This window comes from Camelus bactrianus, chromosome 6, assembly GCF_048773025.1.
Source record: "Camelus bactrianus isolate YW-2024 breed Bactrian camel chromosome 6, ASM4877302v1, whole genome shotgun sequence".
Classification (NCBI taxonomy): domain Eukaryota; kingdom Metazoa; phylum Chordata; class Mammalia; order Artiodactyla; family Camelidae; genus Camelus; species Camelus bactrianus.
The window spans coordinates 9,479,898-9,495,947 of NC_133544.1; the positions used below are offsets into that span (position 1 = coordinate 9,479,898).

Genomic DNA, 16,050 nt, shown 5'->3' on the forward strand with positions numbered 1-16,050 from the left:
GAAAGTTTGGTGAGGGGAGTGGGGAGAACATTCCAGAAGTGGAGCACAACAAACCTTACCAGTGAGGACCATGAAAATGGTCAGAATCGCTGGACAGAGCAGTCTGAGCAAGGGTCTGAGATGGGTGATGAAGTTGGAGGCTTTGCAGGTTGGATTCAGGATCGGTGTCCACTCTGGGAAATGGGAGGCTGTGGGGACATTTAAAATAGATAAGTGATGTGTTGACACGGGGAACGAGGAAGAAGGCGGTACAAGGATGAGTCCTTGGCTTGAATTATTAGGTGAGTGGTGGCGCCACGGATGGAGATGTTGAAAGGGAGTTTCGGTTGTAACTTTCGTTGGGCGATGGTGTTTGGGAAAGAGCCTCCATCTGGTTTGGGTCGGATTGAGCCTAAGGTTCATTTGTGATATCAGAAGGAGATATCAAGTATAGGAGGTTAGATATATGGAGTTCAGAGGAAAAGCCCGGGGCTGGCGATTGAAAATAATAAGTGATTTGCATTTCTTAGTAATGAAACCGTGGGTGTAATGAGATCAGCTGGAGAGAAAGGAGCCATCAAAGCGAGGAGAGCGCCACAACCAGGCGCGGATGCTGGAGGGCTCATTAACGCGTGAGGACGGGGAGGAGACAAGGAACCGGCGGAGGGGACAAGGAGGAGGAGCAGAGAGACAGGAGACGTCTAGGGGAACGTGGCGTTCCAGAGCCCAGGGGAGGGACGGGATAAGTGCTGAGTGTGTCAGAGGCTCCTGGGAAGTCAGGTAAGATGAAAGCCTGATAAGTTCACAGGCTGGTCCCATTTCTGTGGACCCGGGAGCCAGGCTGGAGTGGGCCAGGGAGAGAGTGGGAGGGGAGGCCATGGGTACGTGGCTCTTGTGGATGTGACGGGAAGGATGGAGATGGAGCAATAGCCAGAAGGGAACATGTTATTGTTTTTGTTGTTGGTGGTGGTTTGTCTTAATGGGCAAGACTTGAATGTATTTAAAAGTCAACAGCAAGGATCTAGTTGAGAAGTAGTGTCTAAATACAGAAGAGAGAGGTATAAGGGTCCTGAGGTGCAGATAAAGGATGGTTTTTAAAGTCTGGGGAGTGAGATTGACCTCAGAAGGACCGGGGGAGGCGGAAGAGTGCTGGGGAAAGCAGGGTACCTCTGAGGGTCTCTCTTTTATGCGAGGTAGGAGGCAAGGTTGTCTGGTGTGTGTGTGTGTGTGTGTGTGTGTGTGTGTGCGCACGCGCACAATTCCATATGTGGCAAAGTGAAGAGTTCACCTGAAGGAGATGGAGAAGGTTGAGACACTCCCTACAGGTCGTGGGAGAGTGAGCTGATGGGCGCGATGTCGCCCGGCAGATAAAGGAGGGTGGCAGGGAGTTCACAGCGGACCGGCCCGCCTTGCTGAGCCACCTTTGCCCCAGCGCTTGGCAAAGAAGGAACAGAGGGGTGGGTTATTCCAGGTTTGAGGCCTCACCAACCGTGCGTGTCACGAAGACAATGGCCCCAGGGAGTGTAGGGTTTTGGAGTGAAATCAAGCTCTTCTTCGACAGCCAAGCTGGATAAGGAGGCAAATAAAGACTGGGAGGGGGATGCACTGAGGGCAATGCCACCTTCCCAAGAGGTGGGAACAGCCGCGTGCTCCAGGGCGCTGCTGGGAAGGGGTGGGGGGGGCAGGTAAGCTGGGCCCCAGGGAAGAAGGACCTTGAAAGCCAGGCGTTGGGCATTCCTCCCAAGGTCAGTGGGGAGCCCTGGAGGAGTCTGAGCGGGTGAGTGAGACACACAGGGGACTTGCATCTGGAGACAGCCCGGGCCGTCTGCAGTGCAGGGAAGACTGCAGCTGGGAGATGGGGAGGAACCGAGCCAGCGAGAGGCAGTGAAGGGTGAAATGAAGGCACCCAGTGGTGGGAGAGGAGCCCAGAGCAGACCAGGCGAGCGCAAGGAAGACAGCATCCCTGTCACCCCGACAGGCAGAGCCCCTCAGGACGCACGGTACCCCAGGCCACAGTCGTGTCGCCGCTGAGAGAGGGGCGAGGGTCTTCGTGGAGCTGGCAGAGAGAAGGTGCAGCCACAAGAGGAGTTTGGACCAAGAGAGTCCAAGCAAGGAAGGAGTTTGGATTATAAGAACCAACCCGAATGATCTTTTTTCCTGGAGCTTTTTTCCGAGAGTAAGGACCTGCTTCTTGAGGCCCATGGATGTGGATCCCTGACTGTCAAGGAAGGAGCCCTTTGAGGCTTCCTCCCTGAGGCCCCAGAGAGAAGCAGCAACTTGCCTGAGGTCACAGGGAGGCCAGCGTCATGGGCAGGGTGCCGGGACACCTATGGGCAGACAAGGCTGCCAGGTCACAGGGTCTCCCCTGCTCAGCCCAGACCCCCCTGGCGCAGGTTTTGGGGCACAGAGCAGATGTCCTGTAGCAAGGCCACATGTGCTGATGGGGATGTGGGCCCTCTGGGAGGCACAGGGTGTTAGCAGGTGCCCCTGAGAGCCCCAGCCAATCAAAGCCTCCCCAGAACGGGGCACAGGCCCCTGGTCAGACGGGACAGCCTGGTGCTCTGTGGCACCTCATCCCTGTCCCCGGTAGCAACTCCCTCCCCTTTGGGCCTGGCTGACACTCCGCCTTCAACCTCCTCCCCTCTCACAGTCACAGATGTCCAGGAACAAGCCTGTCCCTTCACCCCGCTCCCAAGGGAAGAATGCAAACTCACTAGAGCCACAAAGGAGAAGCAGCTTTGAGCTCATGTCCACTGTGGGCCAGATGCTGTGCTGGGCCTAATACACACCATGTAATTTTTTCCTTGGAGCCACCTTCTTTCACAGGCAGGAGACAGCGCTGCTCGGGGAGGGGAAGTGATGCCAGGGGTTGCACGAGGCTGCTGCGCTTTAAGTTTAAGCATATCTATCGCTCTGAGGCTTGGCAGGATGCAAGTGTTCCTGCCTAGGCTCTGACTTCTGGTTGACTGCCAAGACCAAGTGCTGCTATTAAATTATTGAGGCCAGTGGTCCCCCAGGTTAACACAGCAGGGCATCCTGCAAACCCCGCAGTCTCACAGGGCTTCCAGGAGGCCCCCAGGTGTCACAGAGCTCGTCACATAGAAGAACCCCGGGGTTCTAGTCCCATGTTCCCCCTCATTTACTTGGTTCTGACGCTGGTGTAAACCTCTTCCAACCCAGATCAGCATACGGGTATCTACTGAGCCCCTGCACCGTGCGTGGAGTGCGTGGTAGGAAGAGGGGTGGATAGACAAATCAATGACACAGGAAATCCCAGAATAGCCCTCGAACCTTCCATTCTGATCGAGCACTCCTCCAGGCCAATCCCCTCGGTGGATCCCTGGCCCAGAGGCAAGTCTGCCCGTCTCTCCACGTGGCCTTTCATTTCTGCACCTGTCACCGCCTCCCACCCCCTTTCCCTCTGGCATCTGCACCACTGAGATTCCGTTTCATGGCACCTTTGCTGTTCTTTGGACCCACCTTGCACAGGCAGTTCTCTTGGCCTAAACCTCTCCTCTGGCCCTCTTCCCCCACTAACAGTTTTCAAGTCTCAGCTAGCTGTCACTTCCGGTAGAAGCCGTCCTTACCACGAGATGCCTGTACTTGTCCATCACATGCACGTCTCGTACCTGGTGGGTGGTATTTGCTACCTGTCTGTCTTCCCAGTAAGCTCTTTAAGGGAAAGGACCCTGTTTGCTCCTCCACGGTAGCCCCAGCACGTCACATGGAGCCTGTTGAGGATGACATGTCCAACTCAATGTACTGAACTCATGGACTATAAATAAGTGGTCCTATTCCTCAAGGAACCTACAGATTATTACATAGAACTGCATGCGGCCAGTGCATGGAGAAGTAGGAGTAGAATCAAGTGTCAGAGCACGAGAGGAGAGGAGAGACAGTGATGAAATCACAAGACGAAAAGAGGTTGGGGGAGCCTCTCAAGAAGGCACATGGTTAAGTAGAGTTTTCAAGAGTGAGAAAGAAGGGCTTTTCCATGAGCAAAGGGAGCGACATTCCAGGAGAGCAATCAGCCTGTCCAGGGCACAGCGGCGTTAGTGGTGGGGAGGGTCAGAGCAGCACTGGGAGAGGAGGGTCATGGGCAGGTGGCCATTGCTAAAGGATGCAGAGGGACTGAGGATGGAGATACAGGTGGGCAATGGAGCTGAAGAGAGGGGAAGGAGGGGCATGTGCCGTATGAGGGCTTTGCCTCTAACCCCCAGGAGATGGTCTTTGTGCAGAATGAGATTGGTGGAGTTCAGGCTGGCAACCTTGAGAAAAATTGATTTGAGGTAACATGGCTGGAGGGAGGAAGATGAATCCAGAAGGCTTTGGGACTGTCCAGGGGAGAAATGAGGAGAGTCTGGATCAAGAACAGGGCAGGGGAATGGAGAGAAGGCGAGGCTTGAGAAGTCTCAAGAATGAAGAACAGTTGGCCACTCCCTGGGTGTGGGGAAGAGGAAGACGAAAGCCTGCGGAGTGATGGGCAGTTTTCTGATGTGGATGACCGACATGAGTGATGTGACCATCTGAGAGGAGGAGAAAGAAGGAGCAGGCTCAGGGTAGGGGAGCTTAGGGGGTCCGCTTAGAACATATGGATAAACTGTCCAGTGGGTGGGTGGATTTTTGTGAGCATAACTTAGTGAGAAAACTTAACTTCAGCCAAACAGACAGGAAGCTACAAAACAAAAATTGCTGAAGCAAATAAATGGAAATGGAGAGAAATTTACAGTTTCCCAAAGGAGTTGCTTGTTCAGCAAAAAGATTCCTCATATAGTTCCTTCTAACTTTAGTCATCTCTAGTGCAATAAAATGTTATCCACTTTATATCAATTTACTTCTGACAAAGAGGTTGTTGGGGACGTGACTATCGTGTTAAGACTGGCCTGACATAGACAAGTGATCTTACTGCTCTCAATCCTCTGAACAATTCTATAGAGTACAGGTAATTATCCCTATGTCACAGAGCAGAAAAAAAAAAACCCTGAAGTCTAGAGAGGTTAAAATTTTGCCCACCGTGAACGTTAGAGGTGACGCAGGCCCAACCCTGACCTACTCCAAAACTGCTGGAGCTTCCAACTGCCATCAGGTCCTCAGTCTAAACTCCTCCTGACGCTGAAGTCTTGCTGGATGAGACCTTTCGGGAGAGCAGGCACCTGGAGGACCACGGTTGCAGGCAGCTTTCTGCTCTCGGGTTCCGTTTTTTGAGGGTCATCACTGCAGCAGTAAATACCTCTCACTAGGGAGATGCAGCCACGGTGAGAAAATGATCAGATCTAGACAAAAGGGACAAAGGATGTTTGGAATGATCTCTAAGGTGCAGGAGATCACTTCTGGAGACTAAGATTGGGGCTTTGCAATCTGTTTTCATTGTCTCACTTCTTAAAAAGTGAGCCTATGAAGCAGAAAAAGCGAAGAGCGTGGGATCTGGGATTTGGATTTGGGATTGTGACCTGACTTTGAATTCCAGGCAGAACACAGACTAGCTGTGTGACCCAGGGTAAGTTACACCATCTCTCTGAGATGTTTACTCACTTACTTATAAAACAAGAGCACTAGTGTCTAAATTAGGAGGTTATCGTGAAAATCAAATGAGATTACAGGAGAGAACTGTTAGCTGTCTTGCTTGACCCCATTCTATTGCTAATGATGTGGGGGGTTGCAAAGTCACTGATTCAGGGGCTGGACCCTCAACCTACCTCCCCTCAATGGTTCTTTTCTCTCTTGCAGACTTTTCATTCCAAAATGCCACCTTCATTTTATCAAGCCTTCTTAGTTGTTATCCTCTGTGTTCCAGTATATTGTGTGCCCCCATCCAGCTCCCCCAGCAGAGGATCTGTCTGCCCTTCCCCTAGAAAAAGTAGTCCCGCCTCTCAGGTGTCCTCCAGCAGCACCAACTTTGCCTTCCGCCTGTACCAGAAGCTGGTTTTGAAGGCCCCGAGTCCAAACATCTTCTTCTCCCCCGTGAGTGTCTCTGCTTCTCTGGCCATGCTCTCCCTTGGGGCCCACTCAGCCACCAAGACCCAGATCCTCCAGGGCCTGGGGTTCAATCTCTCACACACACCAGAGTCCACCATCCACCAGGGCTTCCAGCATCTGGTCCACTCCCTTGCTGTCCCCAGCAAGGACCGGGACATAAAGATGGGGAGCGTCCTCTTCATCAGAAAGGAGCTGCAGCTGCAGACAAATTTTCTGGACAACGTCAAGGGGCTGTATGAGTCGAAAGTCTTTTCTACAGATTTCTCCAGCATCTCAGCTGCCCGGAAGAAGATCAACAGCTATGTGAAGAGGGAGACCAAAGGGAAGATTGTGGACTTAATCCAAAGCCTTGAACCTCAGACAGTCATGATCCTGGTGAACCACATTTTCTTTGAAGGTAAAGCTCTGAGAAGTTGATTTTGGTTTTAATGTTCTGTTCCTTCCCCGCCCCTAGTCAAATAAGCTTCTTTTATTACTGTATGTTTTCAATATTTATCCACGTTGTAGAACATGTATCAATACTTCACTCTTTTAATGGCTGAGTAATATTCTGTTGTATGGCTATGCCACATTTTGTGTATCCATTCATCAGTTTAGGGAAATTTAGGCTATTTCCACTTCTTGGCTATTATAAATAATTTTGCTATGGACATTAGTGTACAAGTTTTTTTGTGTGTATATGGACATATGGTTTTAATTCTCTTGGGTATTTTTAAGAATGAAATTACTAGATAATACAGTTACTCTATGTTTAACTTTTTGAGGAACTAAGAATAGCTTTCCACAAAGGCTGAACCATTTTAAATTTCTGTGAGCAATATTTGAGGGTTCCAGTTTCTCCAAATTCTCCCCGACACTTGTTAACATCTATCTTTTTATTATAGTCATATGGTGTCTGAGGTGGCATATAATTGTAGTTTTGATATTCCTGTCTCTGATAACTAATGATGCTGAGCATCTCTTCATGTGCTTATTGTCTGCTTTGTAGACAGCATTTAATTGGATCGTGTGTTCATTTTTTTTTACATTTCATTATAAGTTATATCTGATAATACCTGTGATTTGAAATATGCATACTATTTGCTACGGGGTTGCCAGTTGTTCATATGAGAATTGTTAAGCATTTAGTCTTTCCCTACTTTTTCCCTACTATACTTTGATATGCTAAGTTTCCATAATTCCTCCCTCTGATTCTGCATTCTTCACTCCCAAACTGGTAGGCCTGTTTAATATGTGGTAGTTCTTCACTGTTTTACGTATTGTAACTGAGAAGACAAATCCCCATCTACTTTATTTTTAATGTGTTAACTCCCTCAATAGTATTTAGATGTTGATTAGCATTGGTTAAAATAGATAGATTAATTCTGAACAATCATTAGCATTGCAATACTCCAACATTTCACCCGGCATAATCTGATGCTCTTTATTCATCAGGTCTACTTTCAAACCCACCTTATATACTCTATACTTCTTTGCATGTTTCTTACACATTTTTTCTGAATTTCTAGTTTTTGGTTCATATTTTTTTAATTGAAGTATAGTTGATTTACAATGTTGTGTTAATTTCTGATGTACAGCATGTATTCAGTAATATATATATATTCCTTTCCATATTCTTTTTCATTACATGCTATTACAAGGTATTGAATATAGTTTCTTTATGTGGATTCAAGTTACTGTCTAGGGTCATTTCCTGAAGGACTCCGTTTCGTATTTCTTATAAGCAGGTCGGCTAGTGTCTGTTTTTGTTTATTAGAGAATGTCCTAATTGCATCCAACTATTTTGGGGCTCCCTATTCTGTTCCATTGATCTATTTGTCTATTTTCTTACCAATAACACACTGTCTTGATTACGGTAGATTTATAGTCCGTCTTGAAGTTGGTTAGTGTCAGGCTTCCTACCTTGGTCTAGGGTTCTAGCCCTACTTTTTTTCCTTACGCAGCTCCCAGTCTGCTGTATCTTACTGCAGACAAAGGCTATTATTTTTTAAGGCTACTCAAGAGTTGAGGAGTGGGGAATGGGACTCAGGCAAGTTAAAACACCACAAAGCTCACTGTTCTTACCAAGATTGAGCTGTTTTTCTTTCATAAACTATTCTCTAATTTTCTAAAAGCATTTGGTTGATTTCCAGATTCCTGAACAAGTTAATTCTGACTCTCATTACTTTTATGGGGGAAAGAGTTTTCAGAGGTTTTTACTTCACACCTTCTTGCTGTCTTCACCTCACTGATTATACTTGGACATAAAGCCCTCCCTTCTCTCTTTGTGCCAGCCAAGTGGGAGAAGCCCTTTAACCCTACGTATACCACTAAAAGTTTCCCCTTCCTGGTGGACGAGAGGACTACTGTACATGTTCCAATGATGCACCAGGTACAACAAGTTGCTTTTGGGGTGGATCTGGAGCTGAACTGCTCTGTGCTGCAGATGGACTACAGTGGAGACACCGTGGCCTTCTTCGTCCTCCCTGGCCAGGGAACAATGAGGCAGCTGGAACGAGCCTTGTCAGCCAGGACAGTGTGGAGGTGGAGCCACTTACTCCAGAAGAGGTGGGCAACAGTGTCAACTTGCTGTGGCCTGAGGCAGGTGATGGTGTACATCTAAGGATGGGGGAAGATCATGATAACAGCTGTTGAATAATCACTCCTGTTAACTGAGAACCAACTGCATGCTGAGCAGGGAGCTTCGTGCTCTGTGTACATGCTGTCACTTAAACTTCGCCATTACTTGACACATAAGAAGTGTTATCACCCCCATTACAGATAAGGAAACAGAGGCTCCAAGAAGGGAAGTGAATTGCCCAAGGTCGTGTAGCTAATGTGTTCTTGCAAGAGTCTCACGTCAACTGTACCTGTTCTGTGCTAGCAGAGTTCACTCTATCAGCCAATTCAATATTAAATTCCATGGAATTATTCTATACAAACACACACAGAAGCATTGCTGCTCACCTATAAGATGACGATAATAGTATTATTAAACTCATAAATTGTTAAAAGGATAAAACTAATTGCTTTGAATAAAGTGCTTAGAAAAAAACCTCAGAGATAAGTGTTCAGTAAATGTTAGCTCATAGTAATATTATTATTAGTTCTCGTTATGGAAAGGATCAATAGGATATTAACTATCAGATAAAAGGAAATGTCAAAGTCTTGTGCACAGTCTCTTAGCAGTATTTTCTTGGCATTGTTAACATCAACCCCAGGTGCTCAGAGTCTAGGAGGGGAGAAAAGATAGTATCAGGGATCATTGTAATTCAAGAAAGACAAAGGTCAGTGCCCCAGGGGAGGGTGGGCAGAGTTCGGAGGAGCTTCTGGCATTGGCCGCGGTGCATCTGAGCCACAAGTATGGGTAGGACATGAAGGATGGATAAAACATAGAGGCTTGGTTGGGAAGGGCATTTTTGGTAAAGGAAACAGCGCTAGCAAAGATGCAAAGTAGGGATGAAAGGACCCTACAGAATGTTTCAGAGTTTTCTTCTCTCCTCATACTGCAGCAAGGGCTGGAAAGAGGAAGAGGAGGCAACACGGAGGCTGGGGGTGGAGGTGGGGGTCTCTAAAGTGTAGCAGACGGAGCACAGAGAAGATGGAGCTGGCCAAGCCAGCGCAGAGACGGAAGGGAAGAGAGAGCTGTCCATTGTGCTAGATGTCAGACGAGAAATTCCAGCAATGAGGAACTAAAGTGTTCATCTCTCACTTCTGTGCTTTCCCTCTGCGACTCACTAAGTACATGGCCTTGGGCAAAGCATGGTCAACTAAGATTTACCATCTTTAAAATGGAGATAATGTTAATGAATGTGCTGGAGAAAATGCCTGGCACATAGTAAATTCTCAATAAATGTGGGCTATTCAATAAATGTGGGTTTGGGGAAACCACTGCCAAGGAAGAAAAAATTGTGCCGAACTTTAGGGCTATGCTGTCCAATATAGTAACCACCAATCACATGTGATTATTTAAATTTAACTTATTTAAAATTAAATACAATTAAAAATTTAGTTCCTTGTTGGCACTACCCACATTTAAGTTTCTTAATAGCTACATGGGGCTAGTGACTACCATACTGGACAGAACAGAGAGAATATTTCCAACTGTACAGAAAGTTCTATTGGACTTTGTTGCTCTCAGCCAGGGTTTGTCTCAGGAAGAGTGGTGGGGAGGCACACTCTGGACCGGGGCTGGGGTAGAACCACCTCCATCACTGCCAGTGCCTCCCTCTGGTCTCTGTCATGGGCACCTTTGCTGGGCCCCTGTATCAACTCTGCCCCTACTTCACTATGAAGCCCATTTTTCATCTTATTTACCTTCAAAGCTGGACTTGCTCATCCAGGAGGCTTGCTTCCAGAGCAAGCTGGGTTGGTTGTCTGGGATGTGTTGACCCCTCCAGCAGCAACCAGTTCCTAGAGGAAGTGCAAAGTCCCCTGAAATGCCACCCAGAATGGGCTCCATGGGCTGGTGATCTCACTTTGTCTTTTTTTCTTTTCCACAGGTGGGTGGAGGTGTTCATTCCCAAATGTTCCATTTCTGCCTCCTATGACCTGGAAACCATCCTCCCGAAGATGGGCATCCGGGATGCATTTGACAAAAATGCTGATTTTTCTGGAATCACAAAGGGAGGATTCCTGCAAGTTTCCAAAGTGAGTTAGTCAATGAGCATATTGGCCTGAAAGAATGAGTTGGAAGGGCCTGTAGAGACTGGTTCATCGAGGGCTCACATCTCACTGATAAGGAAACAGAGGCCCCAAGAGGCAAAGTGATTTCCCTGTGCAGAAATATGTCTGGGTCTCATGGCTGCCAGGCCTGTGGCTTTATGGCCATCGTACCACAGATACACAGGCATCTTTTATTCCTCTTCAAATAAGTGCTCCTAAGGTCCAACTACAGTGCTGTGGGAATCACGCCTCCCTTCAGCAGGTGGCACTTCTGCCCCGACATCCACGGCAGACAAGCAGCTGCCCACCTGGCATTTGAACTCCCCTCCCTGCAACCCAGGTGCTCACACTGAGTTCACAGCATGGCTGCTTGCGAGGCATGAGAATCCAGTAGATGGGTTGTGCTCGATCTGCAGTTGAAAGAAGGAAAGAAGGGAGAGAGAAGGGAGGGAGGGAGGGAAAGAAGAAAGAAAGGAAGGAAGGAAGGAAGGAAGGAAGGAAGGAAGGAAGGAAGGAAGGAAGAAAGGGAGGGAGGAAGGGAGGGAGGAAGGAAGGAAGAGAGAAAGAAACAAAGAAAGAAACAAAGAGGGGAAAAAAGAGCTGATTTCTACAGTGTAAGATATCAGAACTAAAAAATCTAGATTCTGACTCTCTTGAAACAAATCACCAAGCCCAATTCCCACATGGCAGCAGTGAGCCCAAGGATGCCCTTCACCCTCGCCATGTGCCCCCTGCTCTTACAACACGTCTCCTCAGCTCGTTGGGGTTACCTGCCCAGCCCCTGTCCACATATGGGTTTCAGATCCCTGACCTAAAATTTTATTTGGGTGACAGATTATAACAGTCAGAAGTGGCCCTGGGCCACTGCACGAGATTGGTGTCATTGGTGTCCAGGGAAAGAATGGCATCCAGAGAGGTCCCTCTGGAATAGGATGCGCGTAATGGACTTTTCCCCATTATATGCTTTCCTGCACACACAAAAAACAGTGCTTGTGATTGTGGAGAGTTCTCAGCCTCCTGAAATTTAGGAATAGAAGACCAAGAAGGGATCCCATACTTAGTAATACCTAGCCTATGTCTCCTGTGCAGCAGTTGTAACAGTTACTACTGCCAGCGAGGTCATGAGCCCCTGCTTGCTGTGATCTCCTTTAACTCCGTGGATAAACTTGTGGGAGACATGCAATTAACATCACACTTTTATAGATTTGAAAAGTGAAACACACAGCACTTAAATAGCTTCTGCAACCATGAGTGGCGAAACCAGAACTCAAACCTAGGTCCTTCCGGTCTGGATTTGTGACCATCCAACTCCATGCTTACCGGCCAGGTGACCAGTAGCCACAACACCTGCCACTGGTTGAGCAAATCTAATGCCAGGAATTATCTTGAAGCCTCTCAAGGGGGTGTCTCCATTCCCAGGCAAAACACCAAAACTCAGTAAGTAAAGGTGTCTGTAAGGGAAGAGCTGATGGTTGTTCTTCCTCTGGCAGGCCGCCCACAAGGCTGTGCTGGACATCAGCGAGGAGGGCACCCAGGCCGCAGCAGCCACCGCCACCAAGTTCACAGTCCGGTCGAAGGATGGCCCCCCTTACTCCACCATCTGCTTCAATAGGCCCTTCCTGCTGCTGATTACAGACAAAATCACAGAGACCATCCTCTTCCTGGGGAAAGTTGGAAATCCCACTAATTTCTAGGTGGAAGAGGCTTGTCATCTGAATACATGTCGACGATGTGCAGGAAATGACATACCACGTGGCCTGCTGCTCCTGCTGTGACGTTCGGAAGTGCTGTCTCTTGCTCTGAGGGTCCACCCGACCCCGGCAGAGCTGCATGCGGCTCAGTTGTCCTAAGGCAGCAGTGACCACAGTCACAAACCAAAGCCCACTGACCCCCGGTCAGTGCTCTTTTCCACAAATCCTCCCGGGTCACTAACTTCATGGAACAGTTCTGGGTTGGTGGACTTTCAGCCCTCAGAGTCCCTGGGAATGGTGACATATTGATCAGTCACCTTTATTGCAGAATTACAGTAATAAATTCAATAAACCCAAAATGTGAATTCAGCCTGCAACAGTGTTCCCACATGCCTCCAGGGTCCTAGTCTGAAAATGGTTGATCTGCGAAGTCACGGTGGCTGGGTCGTCAATATGTGACATTTCAGTGGCTACATGAACTCCTTCATCCATTCATTCAACAAAAACTTACTGAGCACCTACTGTGTGCTGGGAGCAAACCAGACAGACAAGGTCCCTGATCAATGGGACCTACGTGGAGGTGACAGATGGCCACTGCCACAACTGTAAAAACAAACATATAAATAAACGTAATTGTTAAAAGTTACAGTAAGCACTGGCAAGGCATTGACTAGGATGATTTGAATAGGACGAGACAGCGAGGAGGTGTTTCTGAGAGCACAAAGGCTGAGTTAGAATGAGCAGGTGCATTGGAGGGACAGAAGGATGCCCTAATGGCTGGAATGATAGAAACAAGGTCAGAGAGGTACAGGGACCCTGGTCAGATCATGCAGGGTATTACTGGTTGAGGAAAGGAGTCTGGGTTTGGAAGGCGGAGGGGAGGGTATTAAACCAGTTGAGTTTCTCAAACAGGAAAATGAGGGGTTAATGTACTAGTTGTTAAGATCTCTCTGAGTCTGTGCGATGGTTTTCCATCATCAGGGCTGCTGCCTTCCTGGCTCTGACGCTGTCACACACACGTACACTCAGCTCTTGTGGTCAGCCTCCTCCCTGCTGGTTGTTAGTGACAATGGCCTGGCACCGTTACTCTGATTCCTCAGAGCCGCACATGGTGCAATGGCCACAGGAGCATCAGACAGACGCCACGCCGCCATCCTCCCCGGTCCCCCGCCCCCCGCTGCCAGGCAGGCTGTTCTGGTTCCTTCCCTTTCAGGACTGCTGTGTCCGAAGTCTCCTTTACTGGGGGTGCCAGTGTCCCACACCACGTCAGATGTGCTGTCTTTTCCAAGTTCTTGACTCAGAAGCAAACAACGTTCCTAGCTAATCCATACATCTCCCGCACCAGTCCTTTCATCATTGGAAAAATACCTTTTTTTAAAAAGCCATCCATTCTGCTTATTAGTGTGGATTTTTAGTCCAAATTCTAGTTAGCCAGAGCTGGCCGCCACCTCCAAGAGGCCGCCACCTCTTTCGAATGCTAACTCCCCCTGCAGTGTCTGCTGCTAATGAGATTCCTCCGTTGTTAATTAACTGTGCCCAGGATGTAAATAAAACCAGTTACCACCTTCTTCATGTCTGTGCTACAGCGTGTAAGAGCACATCACAGAAGTATGTCGGCAGATCACCCGGGACATCTGAACACCTCACTTTTCTAGGCGGGGGTGGCAGTGCCAACTGGTGCCTGCTGAGGCCTGCGGCCCCCAGACTTCCAGCCCTTAGGCGTCTGCCTGCTCCTCCTCTGAAGATAAACTCCTGCTGGGTGTTTGCCTTAGCAGAACTGACAGCTCTGGGAAGTGACTAGCTTCACTGTAGCTCAGGCCGACTTGTCTCAGCCCATGTCTCCATCTTACTGCAGTCGTAAATCCACTCTCCTCCCGTGTACCAAAGCCCCTGCCTCCCTTACAGCCAATCAGAAGTCTGCTCCCCTGTCCCTTTGCATTCACAGCCCCGTCCTCAGTAAAAGACCCTGCAAGTTCATTCACAAGCGGTGAACACGCGGGCACCTCTTGCTTGAATGGCCCTCTGTTGCCTGTGGCAGCATAACTACTAAACTTTCCTTTGTTCTTGAACTTCTCCCAGCCTTTGGTAAACTCTTTTACCACCCGCGACACCGGCCCGCCATGTGTCCCCCAATATGTGTTACTTCTCTGCCTGCCCAGTCACCCGCCCAGTGAATCTGTGTGCAGGCATTTAGGTGAATTGAGCACACACCTTGGACCAGGCACAGATGAGGCTGGGGGTTCAACATAGAACGAATCCTGCCACATGGAATGTATGATTTGGAGTGGAGAAGGGGGAGGGACTGCACGTGTGATGGTTCAATACAACCCTTCACTAAATTTTAGGACAAGAAACTGGAGCTAGTGATGTGACTCAAAAGCATTAACTTGGGCGGGAGCACTGAGAAACCGCCCCCTCCCCCGAGCGCAGTGCAGTCACCCCAGCGGTGCTGGGAAACCCTCAGCTCCTGCATCACTGGTCATGTGAGTAAACACAGAAAGTCCTCAGGACAATGCCTTGCAAACTGTCGGGCGCCAGGTGAGTGCTACCCATTAATGTCATTGTTTTTATTGTTTCCAAATCAGGAACATTTTAAAACAACAAAGACGTGTCTTTCTAGCTCATTTCCCAGCTGGGAGCTGAAAGGAAAAGGCAAGCGTTGGTGCAGAATATGGTCCCCGAGGGCATCCCTCCGGTGTGTGGCCAGCATCCTGAGTCCTAGTCAGAGCTCAGAACCCTCTATAAGCAAGGGCTTTCTTTTTGCTCCCCAGGTGTGGGGCTGACCTCTGGTACTAATGTCCCCTCCTCCCCTCAGCTCACCTGATCCCAAAGAAAACATGTCCAGAGGTCCAGCTTTAAAATGTTGAGGCCAAAAAGTAAAATCTCTCTGTACCAGGAAACTTAAAAAAAAAAAAAGTCCTTAAGAAAGGAGGCTGATATTACTGTTCTTGATAATAATGTAATTACTGAAGACAGAAGGAAACATTTCAAGAATTTTAAAAAGCCCTCATCTCTAAAAGCTTGCCCACTACTTATTTAGTCCAGTATCTATTACCAAAAAGGGGAGATGACTGGTCAGGGAGTTCTGGGTTAGGAGCACGGCTGTGGTGTCGAGCAGATGTGGGTGTGAATCCCGTCTGTGTCCCCCGCTAGCTGTGTGGCTGTGGGCCAGTTACCGAACCTCTCTGAGCCTAGATCCACATCTCTAAAATGGGAACAGTAATAACACTACTGGCCTTTGCTAGATGGGTGTGAGGGTAAAACAAGATACTACAGACCAGGTGTGTGACACTCGGCGCCGTCCAGCACAGTGGTGACCTCTGTCCCCGTGCAATGTACACAGGGGTCTAGGTGGAGGTAGGAATAGAAGCTGCATCTGCTCCCTCCTCTAGCTCAGCCCCTGCTCCCCAAGCAAAGAAGAAATGCCCCAAGGGACCCCCTCATACAGGCAGACGGATGGCCCTTGGAGGGAACGGGGACTTCTCCATGGAGAAGACAGTGTCCCTCAAAGGAATATGATGTACCCATTTGTTCATTTATTGAATGCTTCTATGCCTACTGTGTGCCAACCCAAAGGAGAGAATCATGGATTAGGTACAGATTATTCCAAGAAAGTTTTCACAGACTGGGAAGAAATGAACCCAAGTATTTCGTGAGCCAGTGTGAGGAGAGGCAAGTACAGGATATTATGGGAACTCACAGAGCCTAACCCGGCCCGGGTGGTGGGAGGGAGGGGTGGCTGTCAGGAACGGCTTTCTCA

At 48.6% G+C, this 16,050-nt stretch overlaps 1 protein-coding gene across 1 annotated transcript; it reads left to right on the top strand.

The window, feature by feature from the left end:
• Nucleotides 1-593: 593 nt before the first annotated feature.
• LOC105080003 (serpin A9) lies at nt 594-12,638 on the top strand. The gene is made up of 5 exons (XM_010968868.3): nt 594-759; nt 5,707-6,352; nt 8,229-8,502; nt 10,437-10,584; nt 12,090-12,638. The coding sequence occupies exons 2-5, from the start codon at nt 5,722-5,724 to the stop codon at nt 12,291-12,293; spliced, it is 1,257 nt and encodes a 418-aa protein (XP_010967170.2). The 5' UTR covers nt 594-759; nt 5,707-5,721; the 3' UTR covers nt 12,294-12,638.
• The last annotated feature ends 3,412 nt before the right edge of the window (nt 12,639-16,050 follow it).

Coding starts and splice junctions, on each gene's coding strand:
- LOC105080003 (XM_010968868.3), top strand. CDS start 5,722: ATGCCACCTTCATTTTATCAAGCCTTCTTAGTTGTTATCCTCTGTGTT. Junction 6,353..8,228: donor GAACCACATTTTCTTTGAAG/GTAAAGCTCTGA, acceptor TCTTTGTGCCAG/CCAAGTGGGAGAAGCCCTTT. Junction 10,585..12,089: donor GATTCCTGCAAGTTTCCAAA/GTGAGTTAGTCA, acceptor TTCCTCTGGCAG/GCCGCCCACAAGGCTGTGCT.